Raw genomic sequence first — 19,159 nt, 5'->3', positions numbered from 1 at the left:
TCTCACTCTGTCTCCCAGGCTGGAGTGCAGTGGCACGATCTCGGCTCACTGCAAGCTCTGCCTCCTGGGTTCATGCCATTCTCCTGCCTCGACTTCTGGAGTAGCTGGGACTACAGGTGCCCGCCACCACACCCGGCTGATTTTTTGTATTTTTAGTAGAGACAGGGTTTCACTATGTTAGCCAGGATGGTCTCAATCTCCTGACCTTGTGATCCTCTCGCTTCGGCCTGCCAAAGTGTTGGGATTACAGGCATGAGCCACCGCACCCGGCCAAGACATATTTTTAAAAGCACTAAAACAGGCTAGGCACAGGTTAGGCTAGGCCTGTAATCCCAAAACGTTGGGAGGTCGAAGTGAAAGGATCCCTTGAGCCCGGGAATTTGAGACCAGTCTGGGCAACATAATTAAATCTTGTCTCTACAAAATAATAAAAAATTAGCCAAACCTGGTTGCTCTCACCTTTATCCCAGCTGCTTGCGAGGCTAAAGTGGGAGGACCGCTTCGACCTAGGAGATTGAGGCTGCAGTAAGCCATGATCATGCCACTGTATTTCAGCCTGGGTAACAGAGTGAGACCCTGTCTCAAAAAATAAATTCAAATAAAATAAAATAAATACAAGCACCAAAAGAATAACATTGCTTCAGTACAGAAGTATCATTTTTTCCCATGGAAAATTCTTATGGTAGCTATGTGAGAAGTGACATTTTAAGGATAACTAGACTGGGCGCGGTGGCTCACGCCTGTAATCCCAACACTTTGGGTGGCCGAGGCGGGTGGATCACGAGGTCAGGAGATCGAGACCATCCTGGCTAACATGGTGAAACACCGTCTCTACTAAAAAGACAAAAAATTGGCTGGGCGTGGTGGCGGGCACCTGTAGACGCAGCTGCTTGGGAGGCTGAGGCAGGAGAATGGAGTGAACCCGGGAGGTGGAGCTTGCAGTTAACAGAGATTGTGCCACTGCACTCCAGCCTGGGTGACAGAGCAAGACTCCGTCTCAAGGAAAAAAAAGAAAAAAAAGGGATAACTAGGTGTTCAGTGGGGAGTGGGGTCAAGAATGGAGTCAGGTGTGGGGGAAGGCATTCTATGTTGAGAAGTTAGCCTGAGCAAAGATAGGGGGACATGGAATTTTAAGTAGCTGGAAAAAAGAGTGTTAAAGGAGACCTGAAAGAGATGAAGCTAGAAAGATAGGCAAGGGTAAACATCATGGAAGGCCTGGTGTGTATGTATTATATGCCTTCTAGGATATTTGGACTTTATCTTGAAGGCAATGGAAAACGTTTTTTTCTTCCTTTTTTTTTTTTTTGAGACAGAGTCTTGCTCTGTCACCCAGGCTGGAGTGCAGTGGAGCGATCTCGGCTCACTGCAACCTCTGCCTCCAGGGTTCAAGCCATTCTCCTGCCTCAGCCCCCTGAGTAGCTGGGATTACAGGTGCGTGCCACCATGCCTGGCTATTTTTTGTATTTTTAGTAGAGACGGTGTTTCACCATGTTGGTCAGGCTGGTCTTGAATTCCTGACCTCGTGATCTGCCTGCCTCGGCCTCCCAAAGTCCTGGGATTACAGGCATAAACCACCGCGCCTGGCCTTTTTTTTTCTGTTTCTTAGTGTGAAAAAACTCTTGAATCAATCCAGCACTAAACATTTTTGGAGCGCACTATGTACATAGAACTGTACTCTATCCTGTGGAGAACTCAGACATTTAAACATGATCCCTTTAGGAATTTTTAGGAAATTAGCTTTTAGTTGAGGGCATGAAGGATCACACAGTAGAACCCAGTTGACAAAAGTCTACTTTTTTTTTCTTCTGTTTTTTTTAAGACTGGGTCTTGCTCTGTTTCCCCAGCTGGAGTGCTGTGGCGCAATTATGGCTCACTGCTGCCTTGATCTCCCAGGCTCAAGCGGTCCTCCTACCTCGGCCTCCTGAGTAGCTGGGACTCTGGGTGCACACCACCTGGCTGACTCACTTTTTCAGATTTATTTTTGTAGAAACAGAGTCTCTCTCTGTTGCCCAGGCTGGTCTTGAACTCCTGGGCTCAAGGGATTCTCCTGCCTTAACTTCTCAAAGTGCTGGGATTACAGTTGTGAGTCACTGCACCTAGCCAATCTACATTCTTTACCCAAGTAAATTAGTTTATATAGTTATCCCCTTTTGAAATTTTCCAAGCCAACTTTCCATCTCCCTCTCTAGAGTCTCATCAAGTCCTAGCTCAACTGCTGGATACTTTGCTTGCAATTGGCACTAAGCTACCAGAGAATCAAGCTATCCAGATGCGATTAGTGGATGTGGCCTGCAAGGTAAGAGTATAATGCTCTTCTTTCTTGAACTGCTTTGCATTACTGGAAAGGTGGTAAGAGCTATAAAATCTACTCAGATCTATCCTAAACCGGTAACTGAGGACTGCTAAGGACCTTTAATGGTTTTAAGAGCTACCTCATTTTTTCATCTCTTGGTGTTGGATTAGGAATAAAGTTAAGTATACTTGTTATAAAATGAATTTCCTCATCCTTTCAAGACAAGTGAAAATAATTACAGTACATAGTTACTGTGTGTATTGTGCCTAATAATGCACTCTGCTTGTTATGGTGCTTTGTATTCAGTTTTCCATTTCATCCTCACAATCCTTCAGGTAAGTACTGTTATTTCTGTTTTACAAAGGTGAAAATTAAGATTTATGGAGTCTGATTTGTCTAGGTTTGCACAGCTAGGAGGTTGCAGTACCAGGTTATAAACTCTGTTTTTTGTGACCCCAAACTTGTTTTGTTTTTATTATGCCTTTTGCTTCAATAAACAGGCAAACTATACACAAGTAAATGTATGGGAAAAGTTTTGTACATTCTTTTTTTCTGATTTTAAAATAAATACATGTATTAATACATTAATTGTGCCTTTTGATTTAATTTGGAGGTTAATTAGCCTCTTTTTATGTATACAGAGTAACCCTTAGAACCTTGTATAATTGATTTTACTTTGTATCTTTTTGATAACTTTGAGAATATAAAAAAGTCAAATACATTTGAATTGTGTTAGAGTATTATATTCTTGAAATTAGAAAGCTATTTCAGAGTCCCAGGAAAGACTACTTGATTTATCGTAAAAAAGCAAATATACATAAAAACAAAAACTCTTTGACAAGTACGATACAAAAAGCTTAAATAGGGCCAGGTGTGCTGGCTCACACCTGTAATCCCAGCACTTTGGTAGGCTGAGGTGGGCGGATCCTTTGAGATCAGGAGTTTGAAACCAGCCTGACCAACATGGTAAAACCCAATCTCTACTAAAAATACAAAAAAAATTAGCCGGGCACGGTGATGCACGCCTGTAATCCCAGCTACTAGGGAGGCTGAGGCAGGAGAATTGCTTGAACCTGGGAGACAGAGGTTATATGAGTGGAGATTGCGCCACTGCACTCCAGTCTGAGTGGTAGAGTGAGACTCTGTCTTTCAAAAAAAAGGAAAAACTAGGGATTATGTGTGTGGGAGAGTGAGTACATCTCCCCTGTGAGAGAAAATACATATCTGTGAGGTTTGCTTTGGAGAGTTGTCATAATGAGTGGGTTGTGATATCTGCAGTAACTCTTTCTTAAATCTGTGTAAATATATTTTTAACTATAAGATTTTATATTATTATATACTTAAATGTATTTTTTAAGAATTTGTACTGATAGAAAATTTGGAAAGATATTGAAAACTATAAAGAAAAATGCATTCATAATTCACTACCCAAAGGTAATCATTATTTGTCTTTTGATATATGGCTTTCTGATTTTTTTCTGTATGCAAATCATTTGCTGTTGTTTTTTCTTTAAACACATTGCTGTAATCATGTAATTTTGCTCCTTTTTTGCTAACATAAGTATTTTTCTTATATGTGTTTTATAAACATAATTTGTAATGGCTGTGTAATATTACATCCAATAATTAAGCCATACTTTTTACTTAACTTCACCTATTACTGAATTTACATTGCAGCCATTTATTTAATTGGAAGTAATACTGCAGGGAATATTGCTAGTCTAAAATATTTTCTGTATTTAAAATTATATCTGAAACACAGACTATCAAAAGTAGAATTACTGAATTACTAATTGAAAACATTTAGAATTTATTTTACATTTTTTTTTTTTTATTTTTAGAAGAATAGAGTCTGGGTCTCATTGTGTTGCCTAGGCTGCTCTCGTACTCCTGGACACAAGTGATCCCCCAGCTTTGACCTCCTGAAGTGCTGGGATCACAGGCATGAGCCACAGTGCCTGGCCTAGAATTTTTTTAAGGCTGTGTTCTTTATTTTTTTGAATAAAAGACAAGGATCTTGCTATGTTGCCCGAGATTACATGCGTGAACTACTGTGCCCAGCTAAGGCTCTTAATACTTTTTGTCAAATTGCTTTCCAAAGTGTTCCAATTTGTATGCCCACAAGCAGTATATGAGAGTGCCTAGTTTCACTGCTTTATTCTAGCATTAGATATTAATGTTTAAAAATCAAAGATAAACCTGTTAATTTGGTATGTGGAAAATGATACTTCATTTTTAAAAAATCTCTTTTTTGAAGAGACTGCTAATGAGGTTTCTTTTTCATGTTTTTCCTTTATTTGTATTTCCTCTCATGGGAATTAACTTTTTATGTCCTTTGCCAGTTAAGCATATAGAGTTTGTGTGTGTGTTTTTTTTAAATCATTTGTAGATGTTCCTTTTTTTTCTTGAGACAGAGTCTCTCTCTGTTGCCCAGGCTGGAGTGCAGTGACGTGATCTCGGCTCACTGCGACCTCTGCCTCCTGGGTTCAGGCAATTCTCCTGCCTCAGCTTCCTGAGTAACTGGGACTACAGGCACGTGCCACCGTGCCCAGCTAATTTTTGTATTTTTAGTAGAGACGGGATTTCACCGTGTTAGCCAAGATGGTCTCGATCACCTGACCTCGTGATCTGCCCACTTCGGCCTTGCAAAGTGCTGGGATTACAGGTGTGAGCCACTGCACCCAGCCTGTAGAGGTTCTTAATAGGATAAAAATTGGAACTGTTTGTCAATGGCAAATCTGTCACAAGCTTTTTCAGACTACAGTAATGAAGGCTATCTATGATTCATAACTACAACCACTGTTTCTATTGCCAAATGCCATTTTGGTTTATGACTTTATCATACAATGTGCCTAAAAGTTTTTTGTTTTGTAATTGAGATGTAATTTATATACACATATTTACTCTTGATAGAAGAGATACAAAGTATGTTTTCTGACCACAGTGGGATGAAATTATAAATTAATGGGAAGAAATTTAGTAAACCCACAAACATGTGGAAATTAAACAACATACTTTTCTGTGTAACTAATGAGTCAACGAAGAAATCAAAAGGGAAATTAGAAAATACTTTGAGATGAATAAAATAGAAAATGATGCAGCTAAAGCAGTGCTTATAGAAGTTTATAGTTGTAAGTGCCCATCTTAAATAACAAAGAATAAGGATCTAAAATCAGTAACCTAACCTTCCAGCTTAAGACCCTGGAAAAAGAAGCGCCCATTAAACTTAAAGCATGTGAAGGAAGGGGATACTAAAGATTAGAGTAGAAATTAATGAAACAGAGAATAGAAAAACAACAGATAATCAACAAAACCAAATTTGCTTTTCTGAAAAGATCAACAAATTTGACAAACCTTTAGTTATATTGACCAAGAAAGAGAGAGAAGACTCAAATTACTAGACTCAGAAATGAGAGGACCAGAAGATGGACATATTAGGGGAAAAAAAAGGAAAAGCGAGGATACTGTCTAGGGCGGTGCTTATGTCTGTAGTCCCGCAGTTTGAGAGGTCAAGGCAGGAGGGTCACTTGAGCCCAAGAGTTGAAGAACAGCCTGGGTCACATAGGGAGACCCATATCTACAAAAAACAAAAAAATTAGCCGGGTGTGGTGGCTTGTACCTATAGTCCCAGCTACTTGGGAAGCTGAGATGGGAGGATTGCTGTGCCTGGGAGGTTGAGGCTGCAGTGAGCTGTGATTGTGCCACTGCACTCCAGCCTGGGTGGTAGAGCAAGACCTTGGCTCAAAAAAAAAAAAAAAAAGACATTATTACAGACCTGACAGAACTAAAAAGGATTATAAGTTAATATTATGAAAAATCGTAGGCTGGGTGCAGTGGCCCACGCCTGTAATCCCAGCACTTTGGGAAGCTGAGGTGGGCAGATCAGGAGGTCAGGAGTTTGAGACCAGCCTGACCAACATGGTGAAACCCTGTCTCTACTAAAAATACAAAAATTAGCCAGGTATAGTGGTGCATGCTTGTAATCCCAGCTACTCAGGAGGCTGAGGCAGGAGAAACCTGGGAGGCGGGGGTTGCAGTGAGCTGAGATTGTGCCATTGCTCTCCAGCCTGGGCGACAGAGCGAGACTCCATCTCAAAAAAAAAAAAAAAGAAAAGAAAAGAAAAATTGTATACCAATAAATTGGATAACTTAGTTGAAGTGGACAAATTATTAGAAAGACAAAAACTACTGAAAATGACTAAAGAAATAGACAATCTGAATAGATCTATGACAAGGAAAGTAATTAAACTAGTGATTAAGAAAAACAACTAAACAAATCTCTACAAAGAAAAGCTCAGGCCTCGATGGCTTCACTGGTGAATTTTACCAAATATTGAAATAAGAATTAATGAAAATTCTTTACAAACTCTCCCAAGAAATAGAGCAGGAGAGAACACTTCCAAACTCATTCTATGAGTTACCAGAAACAGACAAAAGACATCACAAGAAACGAAAGCTACAGACCAGTGACTCTTACGAATGTGGATCCAAATATCTTTAACAAAATACTAACAAATCAACTCCAGCAACATGCAAGTAGGAGTATATACCATAATCAAGTGGGATTTATTCCAGGATTGCAAGGTTGGTTTAGTATCTGAAAATAAATGAATGTAATACACTATCGAGGATAAAAAACATGACCATAACAATAAATGAAGAAAAAGTATTTAACAAATTCTTAACACCCTTGTATTGTAAGAACGCATAAAATATCTTGTAATATTTTTAGGCTTTTAGTGTAGTATAGGTCAGGAATAGACTGGAACTTCCTGACCCTCATAAATAGAATCTAAAAAGAAAAAATACTGACAGGAAACATCATACTTAATTTGAACAGATTTAATGCTTTTCCCCTAAAATGAGAAACAAAATAAATAGGTCATTATATTTCTCTTCACTTCTGTTTAACATTGTGCTAAAGGTTCTTGTCAGGTGTATTAGGCATAGAAAAGAAATAAAAGGCCTCTGTGTTGGAAAGGAAAAAGTAAAATTATCTCCTCATATTCACAGGTGACATAACCTTGTATGTAGAAAATCCTAGGGAATCCACTAAAAAACTGTTTGAAGTAATAAATGAGTTTAGCAAGTTTGCAGGATACAAAATCAGCCTACAAAATATAAATTGTATTTATATACACTTGCAGTGAATAATATGAAAATGAAATTAGGAAAACAATTCAATTACAGTAGCATCAAAAATAATACTTATGGCTGGGTGTGGTAGTGCCTCTTGCCTGTAATCCCAGCACTTTGGGAGGTTGAGACAATAGAATCTTTTGAGCTCAGGAACTGGAGACCAGCCTGGGCAACTCAGTGAGGTCTCATCTCTACTAAAAATTGAAAAAATTAGTCGGGTATGGTGGCACATGCCTGTAGTCACAGCTATTTGGGAAGCTGAAGAGAGAGTTGTTTGAACACAGGAAGACAAGGCTGCAGTGAGCCTTATAAGCCTTGATTATGCCACTCCACTAAGCCTGGGCAGCAGAACGAGACCCTATCTCTATTAAAAACAAAAACAAAAACAAAACAAAACAAAAAGCACTTATGAATAAATCTAGCAAAAGAAGCACCAGTAATATCTAGATACTATGGTACTATATGAAGGTATATGTAAAGATAAATGGAATAAAATTGAGAGTCAAGGCCAGGCATGGTGACTCACACCTGTAATCCTAGCACTTTGGAAAGCTGTGGTAGGCAGATCACTTAAGGTCAAGGGTTTGAGACCAGCCTTGCCAACATGGTGAAACCCTGTCTCTACTAAAAATTCAAAATTAGCCAGGTGTGATGGCACACGCCTGTAATCCCAGCTACTGGGGAGTCTGAGGCAGGAAAATCGCTTGAACCCAGGAGATGGAGGTTGCAGCAGTGATCTGTGATCGCACCACTACATTCCAACCTGGGCGACAGAGTGAGACTCTGTCTCAAAATAAAAAAAAAAGTAAAAAAAAAAAAAAAAGAATTGAGAGTCAAGAAATTGGCCAGGTGTGGTGGCTCACACCTGTAATCCCACTACTTTGGGAGGCTGAGGTGAGCAGGTCACTTGAGCCCAGGAGTTTGAGACCAGCCTGGGCAACATGGCAAAACCCCATCTCTACAAAAAATATAAAAACTAGCCAGGAATGGTGGTGTGCGCCTGTAGTCTCAGCTACTCGGGAGGCTGAAATGGGAGGATTGCTTGAGCCTGGGAAGTTGAGGCTGCCAGTGAGCCGAGACTGTGCTACTGCAGTCCAGCCTGAGTGACACAGCAAGACCCTGTCTCTAACGAAAAAAGAAGAAGAAGGAGAAGAAATAAACTCATGTGTCTTTGGTCAACTGATTTTCTATATGGATGCCAGTACTATTCAGTGGAGAAAAAAATTGTCTTTTCAATGCATGGTGTTGGGACATGTAAAAGAAGGAAGCTGGAAACTTCCCGCACACCATGCAAAAATTAGCTCAAAATGAATCAAAGACCTGAATATATGTGAGCTAAAATTATAAACCCCTAAGAAGAAAATATAGTGGTAAATTTTCATTTCTTTGGATTTGGCAGTGGATTATTAGATGTAACAAAAGCACATGTAATAAAAGAAAAAAGTTAATAAATTGGGTTTCACTAAAACTGAAAACTTGTTTTTCAGAGAAAAGACAACCCATGGAATAGGAAAAAATACTTGTAAATCATATATATAATGAGGTAATTGTATTTTTTTTTTTTTTTTTTTTTTTTGAGTCAGAGTCTCACTTTGTCATCCAGGCTGGAGTGCTGTGGTGGCTTGACCTCAGCTCACTGCAACCTCTGCCTCCCAGGTTCAAGTGGTTCTCCTGCTTCAGCCTCCTGAGTAGCTGGGATTACAGGCGTGTGCCCAGCTGTTTTTTGTATTTTTGGTAGAGATGGGGTTTCACTATGTTGGTCAGGCTGACCTCAAACTCCTGACCTCAAGTGATCTACCCACCTTGGCTTCCCAAAGTGCTGGGATTACAGGTGTGAACCACCTCACCCGGCTGGTAATTGTATTTAGACTATCTAAGGAACCCTTACAACCCAATAATAAAAATTCAAATAACCCAATTAAAAACATGACAGAGAAGGGAAAGTGGCAAATTAAAAAAAAAAAAGTATTAAACTAACATGGGCAAAAGATCTGAATAGGTATTTCTCCAAAGTCTTGATACACAAAAGAGATAAACAAACAACACAAAAGCTTAACATCACTTGTCACTAGGGAAATGCATATCAAAACCACAATGAGCTGGGTGCTGTGGCTCACGCCTGTAATCCCAGCACTGTAGGAGGCCAAGACGGGTGGATCACTTGAGGTCAGGAGTTCGAGACTGGCCTGGCCAACATGGTGAAACCCTGTCTCTACTAAAAATACAAAAATTAGCCACGTGTGGTGGTGGGCGCCTGTAATCCCAGCTATTCGGGAGGTTGAGGCATGAGGCTCGAACCTGGGAGGCGGAGGTTGCAGTGAGCCAAGATCTTCCCATTGCATTCCAGCCTGGGTGACAGAGCAAGAGTCTGTCTGAAAACAAAGAACAAAAAACCCACAATTAGATGCCATCTCACATTTCTAGGATGTCTGTAATAAAACTGCCTCCCAGGCTCAAGTGATCCTCCTGCCTCAGCCTCCCAAGTAGCTGGGACTACAGGTGCATGCCACCACTCCTGGAAAATTTTTGTATTTTTTGTAGAGATGGGGTTTTGGCGTGTTACCCAGACTGGTCTTGAACTCCTGAGCTCAAGAGATCTGTCTGTCTCAGCCTCCCAAAGTGCTAGGATTACAGGAGTGAGCCACGGCGCCTAGTGTTCACTCAGCTGCTTTCAAAAACAGTGTGGAAGTTCCTCAAAAAATTAAAAATAGCCTTACCATAGGACCCAGCTGTTCTACTTGTAGATACCTGCCAACAAACTACTGAAACATATTAACTCGGAAGTTTGTATATGAATTTTTTTTTTTCCCCCCAAATGGAGTCTCACTCTGTTGCCCAAGCTGGAGTGCAGTGGTGTGATCTTGGCTCACTGCAACCTCTGCCTCCTGGGTTCAAGCAATTCTCCTGCCTCTGTGTCCTGAGTAGCTGGGACTACAGGTGCTCGCCACTACGCCTGGCTAATTTTTTTGTATTTTTAGTAGAGACGGGGTTTCACCGTGTTGGACTGACTGGTCTTGAACTCTTGACCTCAGGTGATCTGCCCGCCTCAGCCCCCCAAAGTGCTGGGATGACAGGCGTGAGCCACTGCACCTGGCCCTATGGATGTTTGCAGCAGCAGCATTCACAATAGTCAAAGGTGGGAGCAAGTCAAATGACCATCAACTGATGAATTGATAAATAATGCACGTTAGAATATTATTTGGCCATTAAAAAGAATAAAATACCAATACATTCTACAATTTCGTCGGACTTTGACAACGTTATGCTAAGTGAAAGAAGCCAGACACAAAAGACCACCTATTACATGATTCAGTTTATATTAAATTTCCATAATAGGTTAAGTCTATAGAGACAGAAAGTACATTAGTGGTTGGTTAGGACTTAGGCAAACAGAGAGATGGGAATTGATAGCTAAAGGGTACAGAATGGCTTTTTTTTTTTTTTTTTTTGCAGGATGGGGGATCTTTCTGTAATGATAATGTTTGAAAACTGACCGTGGTGATAGTTGTGCATATATGTGCAATACTGAAAGCATTGAATTGGCCAGGTGCAGTAGCTCATGCCTGTAATCCTAACGCTTCCCAAGGTGGGAAGCTCGCTTGAGTGCAGGTGTTCAAGATCAGCTAGAGCAACACAATGAGACCTCATCTGTGCAAAAGAACTAGCCGGTGTGATGGTGCACATCTGTAGCTTCAGCTACTTTGGGAGGCTGAGGCAAGAGGCTTGCTTGAGCCCAGGAGGTCCAGGCTGCAGTGAGCTATGATGACATCACTGCGTTCCACCCTGGGCGACAGAGTGAGGCGCTGTCATTTATTCATTCATTCATAAATACATACATACATATACATACATACCGTTGAATTGTACATGTTGTCTGGGAGAATTGTATATGTTCTCTGGGAGAATTGCATGGTATGCGTATTATATCTTATCACAACTATTAAAAATTTATACTTCAGGCCTGGCGTGGTGGCTCACACTTGTAATCCCAGCACTTTGGGAGGCCAAAGCAGGCAGATCACTTGAGGCCAGGAGTTTGACACCAGCCTGGCCAACATGGTGATAACCCTGTCTCTACTGAAAATATAAAAATTAGCTGGGTGTGGTGGTAATCCCAGCTACCCTGATGGCTGAGGCATGAAAATCACTTGAACCAGGGAGGCAGAGGCTGCAGTGATCTGAGATCACGCTGCTGCACCCCAGCCTGGGTGACAGAGTGAGACTCTGTCTCAAAATAAATAAATATAAGGAAAAAAATTATACTTCACTGAATTTTGGTGAATTTATCAACATTTACATTTTTTTCCACGTTTTGGCTGATTTGAATAATGCTGCTATGAATATTCACTTTCAAGTTTTTTGCTTAATATGTGTTTTCAGTTCTCTTGGATGTATACTAAGAATATTCACTTACAAATTTTTGCTTACTACATGTTTTCAATTCTCTTGGATGAATACTAAGGAGCAGAATTTTGGGGTCATATGGTAATTAAGTGTTTAAGTTTTTAATAAAATTGTCATAAAATAGAGATAACATAAAATTTACTATGTCAGCCATTTTAAAACATACTGTTTAGTGACATTAAGTATATTCACAGAGTTGTGTGATCATCACCACCTTTCACTGACAGAGCTCTTTTTGTTTTGCAGAAGTGAAACTCTATACCCATTAAACAATAACTCCCCATCCCCTAGTCCCTAACAACCACCATTCTATATACTGTTTTTATAAATTTTTCTACTGTAGGGATTTCATGTAAGTGGAATCATGCAATATTTGTCCTTTTGTGCCTAGCTTATTTTACTTAGCATAATGTCCTCAAAGTTCATCCACATTGTAACATGTGTCAGGATTTTCTTCCTTTTTACAGCTGAATAATGTACCATTTAAGTAAATTGGAGAAATCATGCCCTTTTTCCACCGAAGTAAATGCTTCATATGTATTTTTTAAGGGTATCAATTAACAGCATGCATCACTTAATAATGACATTTCAGTCAAGGATGGACTGCATATACGACAGTGTAATGTATATTAGTATATATAGTATAACAGTAATATTATAACGTAAGGTTATATTATATTTTTACTGTACTACTTTCTCTATGTGTAGATATGTTTAGATTACACAAATACTTACCATTATGTTACAGTTGCCTACAATATTCAGTACAGTAACATGTTGTACAGGTTTATAGCTTAGGAGCATTAGGCTATATCATGTAGCCTAGATGTAGTAGGCTTTACAATCTAGGTTTGGGTAAGAACACTCTTGATGTTGGCACAGTGATGAAATCACCTAATGATGCATTTATCAGAATGTATCCTTTTTGGTAATTGATGCATGACTATATTTAGTTTTCATGTCTCTTTTGTTTTCCTTAATCTGAAAAGATCACTCAACCTTTCTTTGTCTTTCATTACCTTGACATTTTTGAGAAGTGTAGGGCATTTATTTTGTAAAATGTCTTGCAATCTGGTTTTATCTGATATTTTCAGTTTAGATTCAGCCAATGCATTTTGACAAGAATATAACAAATAATTTTGTGTCCCTCACAATGTATCATATCATGAGGCACAGATACGTTTGACTCGTTGATGATGTTGCCTTTGATACTTGGCTAAGGTGGTGTCTGCCAGGTTTTGATTATAGAGTTATTTGATCCCCAAAATTAAAAATAGAATTGCCATATGATCCAGCAATTCACTTCTGGGATATACCTCTCTAAGGGCTGCCATAACAAAATGCCACAGGCTGGATGGCTTAAACAACAGAAATTGCTCATGTTTCTGAAGTCTAGAATCTAAGATCAAGGTGCTGGCAAATTCAGTTCCTAGTGAGGGCTCTCTACCTGGCTTGAAGACAACTGCCTACTCGCTGTGTTCTCTTATGGCCTCTCCCCTGTACATGAGGAGAGAGAGCTCTCATAAGGACACCAGTCCTATCGGATTAGAGTCCCATCCTTATGACCTCATTTAACCTTAATTACCTCCCGAAAGGCCCCATCTCCAAATGCAGTTATAATGTATTGCATTTCTTTTGTAACTATGACTATTGGGTCATGAGTTCCTTAAGGAAACTTACTTTTCCAAAGAAGACATATAGATGGCCAATAAGCCAATAAGAAAAGATGCTTAATATCACTAATCATTAATCATTAGGGAAAGAAAGTCAAAACCACAGTGTGGTATCACTTCATACCCATTAGGATAGCTATTGCCAAAAAGAAAAAAGTATTGGCAAGGATTGGAACCCTTGTGCATTGATAGTAGTAGTGCAAAATAGTGCAGCCATTGTGGAAAACAGGATGGCAGTTCCCTAAAATTCATGGGTTGGAAGAATTAATATGTTAAAATGTCCATACTACCCAAAATGGTCTACAGATTCAGTGTAATCCCTGTCAAAATTCCAGTATCATTTTTCACAGAAATAGAAAAAAAAATCTTTAAAATTTGTATGAAACCACAAAAGAATTTTGAACAAAAAGAACAAAGCCAGAGACATTACATTCCCTGTTTTCAAAATATAAAGCAGTTGTAGTCAAGACAACATGGTACTGGCATAAAAACAGTACCAAAGGAACAGGATAGAAAGCCAGAAACAAACCCATGCATTTATGGTCAGCTGATTTTTGACAGTGGTGCCAGGAACACACACTGGGTAAGGGACAATTATTCAATAGATGATGCTGGGAGAAGTGGTCATTCATATGCAGGAGAATGAAATTAGACCCTTATGTCATATACATACTTGAACTGAGTGGATTAAAGACGTAAACAAAAGACCTGAAACTGCAAAACTGCTAGAAGAAAACACAGGGAAAGCTCTGTGGCATTGATCTGGGCAATGATTTTTTTGTGTGACTTTAAAAGAACAGGCAACCAACAACAACAAAAAATAGACAAATGGGACTGTATCAAACTAAATAGTTTCTATACAAGAAAAGAAACTAAGTGAAGAGACAACTCATAGAGGTTAAAAAAAAAAAAAAAAAAAAGAAGTGTAAACCATATATCTGACAAGGGCTAATATCCAAAATATATAAGGAATTCAACTAAGTAGCAACAACAACAACAAAACCTGGCTACAAAAATGGGTAAAGGACCAGAACAGACCCTTCATACAGATGACCAACAGGTTCATGAAAAAGTGTGCAACATCACTAGTCATTGGGAAAATGCAGATTGCAGATTAAATGAGATATCACCTCACATCTATTAGAATGGTTTTTATAAAAAAATGAACAATAACAAGTGTTGGCATGGGGAGACAAGGAAACCCTCGTACACTGTTGGCAAAGATGTAAATTAGTACAGTTATTTATGGAAAACAAGATGAAGGTCTCAAAAAACTAAAAATAGAACTAGCATGTGATCTAGCCATCCTACTTCTGGGTATATATCTAAAGGAATTGCAATCAGTATGTTGAAGGGATGCTTGCACTCCAATGTTCATTGCATCAGTGTTCACAATAGCCAGTGTATGGAATCAACCTGTTTATCAGCAGATGAATGGATAAAGAAGATGTGGTATATAACATGCAATGGAATACTATTCAGCCTTGTAAATGAAGGGGATCCTGTCATTCGTGTCAACATGTATGAATCTTGAAGACATTGTACTAAGTGATATAAGCCAAGCACAGAAAAACACATGCCACATGATCTCATTTATATGTATAATTTTAAAAAGTTGAACTCAGAGAGTAGAGTGATGATCACCAGAGGCTGGGAGCGGTAGTAAAGTGAGGGAGTGGAGAGTTGCTGGTCAAAGGTTACAAAGTTTCAGCTCAACAGGAGGAATAGGAGGAATAGGTTTTGAGATCTATTACATAGCAGGTGACTATAGTCCACAATAATGTATATTTAAAAATAACTAAGAGGAGGGAGGTGCAGTGACTCACACCTGTAATCCCAACACTTTGTGAGGTCAAGGTGGGAGGGTTGCTTGAGCCCAGGAATTCAAGACCAGCCTGGGCAACATGGCGAGACTCTGTCTCTACAAAAGTAAAAAAAGTAGCTGGGCATGGTGGCGTGCACCTGTAGTCTCAGGCTGAGTCAGGAGGATTGCTTGAACCCAGGAGTTCTAGGCTGTGTGAGCTATAATCGTACCACTACACTCCAGCCTAGGTGACAGAGGAAGACCTTGTCTCTTAAAAAACAAAAAACCTAAGTGAATATTTCAAATGTCTCACCACAAAAAATGATAGGTGATGGATATATGTTAATTAGCTTGATTTAATAATTCCACATTGCATACATGTATCAAAGTATCACATTTTATCCCATAAATATATATAATTATGACTATAATAATAAAATTTTAAAATCAAAAATAGATAATTTGTGGAGAGATACTTTGAGATTATGTAAATATGCTCTTCCTCATCAAACTTTACCCACCATTTTAGCAACTGTTATTAAATCTTTCCTGACTTTGTTATCACCATAAAAAGAGCTTGCCTCCCCTCCCTCCCTCTCTTCTTTTCTTCCTACTTTCCTTCCCTCCCTCCCTCCCTCCCTCCCTCCCTCCAGTCTCCCTTCCTCATTCCTTCCTCCTTCCTTCCATTCATCTCCTGTTTTATTTACTATGTTATACTATAATCATTATTTTTTGAAGTTTAAATGGTCTCTTTATAATAATTTTTAAATACAGGATGTTACTTTGTTGTATTCTTTGTATCACAGTAGGAAGAAAGTCATGCTTTTGGATACTTTTCAAAGTTCTGCTCATTTATCCTCTCCTTAATCATTTTACTTATTGGATAGCTAATCCTCATTTGAGAGACGAATAGACATAGTTCAAAGACTTGACAGGAAATTAATGCAGTTTTCTTGTGTAGCATTTGCACAGCTGAAATTGAGGGTCTTCTGCTTTCTTTCCTATTTGTAAAGATTTTTCTGGGAGAACAAAGGTCTTGTTAAAAGAGGGTATCCATTAGAATCTGCATACAGAATACACCAAGTTGTCATCTGTCCTTAAAAACCATCCATATCAGCCGGGCGCGGTGGCTCAAGCCTGTAATCCCAGCACTTTGGGAGGCCGAGACGGGTGGATCACGAGGTCAGGAGATCGAGACCATCCTGGCTAACACGGTGAAACCCCGTCTCTACTAAAAAGACAAAAAACTAGCCAGGCGAGGTGGCGGGCGCCTGTAGTCCCAGCTACTTGGGAGGCTGAGGCAGGAGAATGGCGTAAACCCGGGAGGCGGAGCTTGCAGTGAGCTGAGATCCAGCCACTGCACTCCAGCCTGGGCGACAGAGCGAGACTCCATCTCAAAAAAAAAAAAAAAAAAACCATCCATATCAAGGATCACCTGAGTCCAAGAGTTTGAGACCAGTCTAGGCAATATGGCAACATTCCATTTCTACAAAAATTTTAAAAATTAGCCAGGTGTCATGGCACACACCTGTGGTCCCAGCAACTCAGGAGACTGAGGTGGGAATATCTCTTAAGCTTGTTAGGCCAAGGTTGCAGTGAATACTGATCGCCACACTGCACTCCAACCTGGGTGACAGAGCGAGACCCTTATAAGAAAAAAAAATCCATATTGATGCTGAATGGGTCAGTATGTTATTTTTGTCTTATTCAACTTCATTCTCAGATTTTGTTGATATGCAGAACCATTTTTTTAAATATATAGCAAAATTGTAAACTAGTTTATTTTTGTTGGTCTATTATTGGGGATGTGGTTTGCTTACTTGCTCCATTAATATACTTCAATGGCCTGACACAGTGTGTAACACCAAAGCAGCATCTGCAGATACTTAGCAGTTTTTTTTTAATTAATAAGTTTTTATCCAACAGTATAAAGAAAAGCAGTTCTTAATGATGGTAACCTTGATGCAAGAAGTGACCTGTAGGGGAAGGACATCATAAAACTGTAATTGTTTCCCTGACAGCATGAGACTCTCTTTTGGGCTAAGATTCAGTGTGCAGTAATACATTGATTGTGCATTATTGTTGCCTGGTTAACAGAAGCTGGAAGGATTTAGTTTGATGCTTGAAAATCAAAGTATTTGTAACAGAGGTGCAATCAACAGGTTAGTCATGAGAAATGATGTTTTTATGCTAAATATAAATAGTTCATTTGTTTTGTTTTGTTTTTTAGGGGGCGCAGTTTGAGACAGAGTCTTGCTCTGTTGCTCAGGCTGGAGTGCAGTGGCGTGATCTCGGCTCACTGAAACCTCCGCCTCCTGGGTTCAAGCAATTCTCTGGCCTCAGCCTCCTGAGTAGCTGGAATTACAGGTGTGTGCCACCATACCTGACTATAAATTTTTTTTTAAAGAAATGGGGCCTTGCTGTGTTGTTCAAGCTGGCCAAATCCCATTCACTTTTCTCCAAACTAGTGACTCACTTTGAGAATGATGATCCTTCAGTGGGTAATGCGACCAATTTCTTCAGACGTGATTTTTTTTTTTTTTTGAAAAAGAAAATGAAATATAAATATCAGAGTAAATCACAAGCTATAAGGTAAATATTGTTTTGTTGAACTTGGTGTATGTGTGTTTTTATGTACTGTGTTGCAATATTATGTATGTTTCTTACTTTGGATGTTAGTCAAAAGAAGTTTGAAATCCAGAGTTTTGTACCTTTTTTATTACCTCATGTACAATCTCATGTCTTCAAAGTATTTTTAATATATGTTACTGTATTATTCACATAGCTTGTTTTAGTAGCATTGGACTAGGGTAATGCAGGAGGAAAACTGATAATTTATTAAAATTCCCGGTGAGAAGTGCTAACATAAGAAATATTGATAGTACTAAATGTTGACAAGGATGTGGCACATCTAGAACACTTATGCAGCACTGGTGGAAGTGTAAATTAGTACAGCCATTATGGAAAACTATTTGGCAGTATCTTCTTTTTTGGAGGCAGTGTCTCACTCTGTCACCCAGGTTGGAGTGCAGTGGCATGATCACAGCTCACTGCAACCTCCACTTCCAAGGCTCAAAGGATCCTCCTATCTCAGCCTCCTGGGTAGCTGGGACTATAGGCATGTGCCATCACACCCAGCTGATTTTTGTATTTTTTGGTAGAGATAGGATTTCACCATTTGCCCAGGGCAGTCTTGAACTCCCGGGCTCAAGTGATCCTCCTGCCTTGGCCTCCCAGGGTGCTGGCATTATAGGCATGAGCTACTGTACCCAACTGGCAGTATCTTCTTAAGCTGAAGCATGTCTTGTTACCTATCAATTCTACTTGTACGTGTATATCCGACAAAAATGTGAACATGTACACCAAAAACCACATACAAGAATAATCACAGTAGCTTTATTCAAAATAGCCAAAGACTGGAAATAACTTAAATATTCATCAACAGAAAGGCTAAATAGATTTTCATGTGTTTACAAATGAATACTGTATAAGTAACAAGAATAAATGAGCCATTGCTATCTGCCATACCTTGCATAAATCTCACAAACATAATATTAAGCCACAGAAGCCAGATACTATTTGATTTCATAAAGTACAAAAATAAACAAATGAACCTATGTGTTAGAAGTCAGGATAGTAGCTATTTTTGGTGGTGGTGTGGTGAGGTAGTTGCTTGGAGGAGGAATGAGGGATATTTCTGGTGTGTTGGTTATATACTATTTAATCTGGGTGCTTGCTATATATGTGTATTTGTGAAAATTTATTGAGCTGTACACTTAAAATTTTTGCATATTTCTGTGGATATTAAAAGTTTAAAAAATTTATACATTTTTGTCTTGTTTTAAA

At 39.2% G+C, this 19,159-nt stretch overlaps 1 protein-coding gene across 7 annotated transcripts in view; it reads left to right on the top strand.

Moving 5' to 3' along the window:
* INTS4 (integrator complex subunit 4) overlaps window positions 1-19,159 on the top strand; it is a 111,085-nt gene that overhangs the window by 12,752 nt on the left and 79,174 nt on the right. For all 7 annotated transcript variants that reach the window (XR_013404197.1, XM_077963963.1, XM_077963962.1 and 4 more), the window contains one exon: window positions 2,190-2,296. Coding sequence is in view for 6 of the 7 variants with exons in the window: in XM_077963963.1 (XP_077820089.1) it covers window positions 2,190-2,296 (107 nt within the window). In the remaining variant the exon portion in view is untranslated. The remainder of the gene's footprint in view (window positions 1-2,189; window positions 2,297-19,159) is intronic.

Source organism: Macaca mulatta, chromosome 14 (genome assembly GCF_049350105.2).
Source record: "Macaca mulatta isolate MMU2019108-1 chromosome 14, T2T-MMU8v2.0, whole genome shotgun sequence".
Classification (NCBI taxonomy): Eukaryota; Metazoa; Chordata; class Mammalia; order Primates; family Cercopithecidae; genus Macaca; species Macaca mulatta.
The sequence above is the reverse complement of the archived record's forward strand: the minus strand, read 5'-3'. Positions and strand labels throughout refer to the sequence as shown.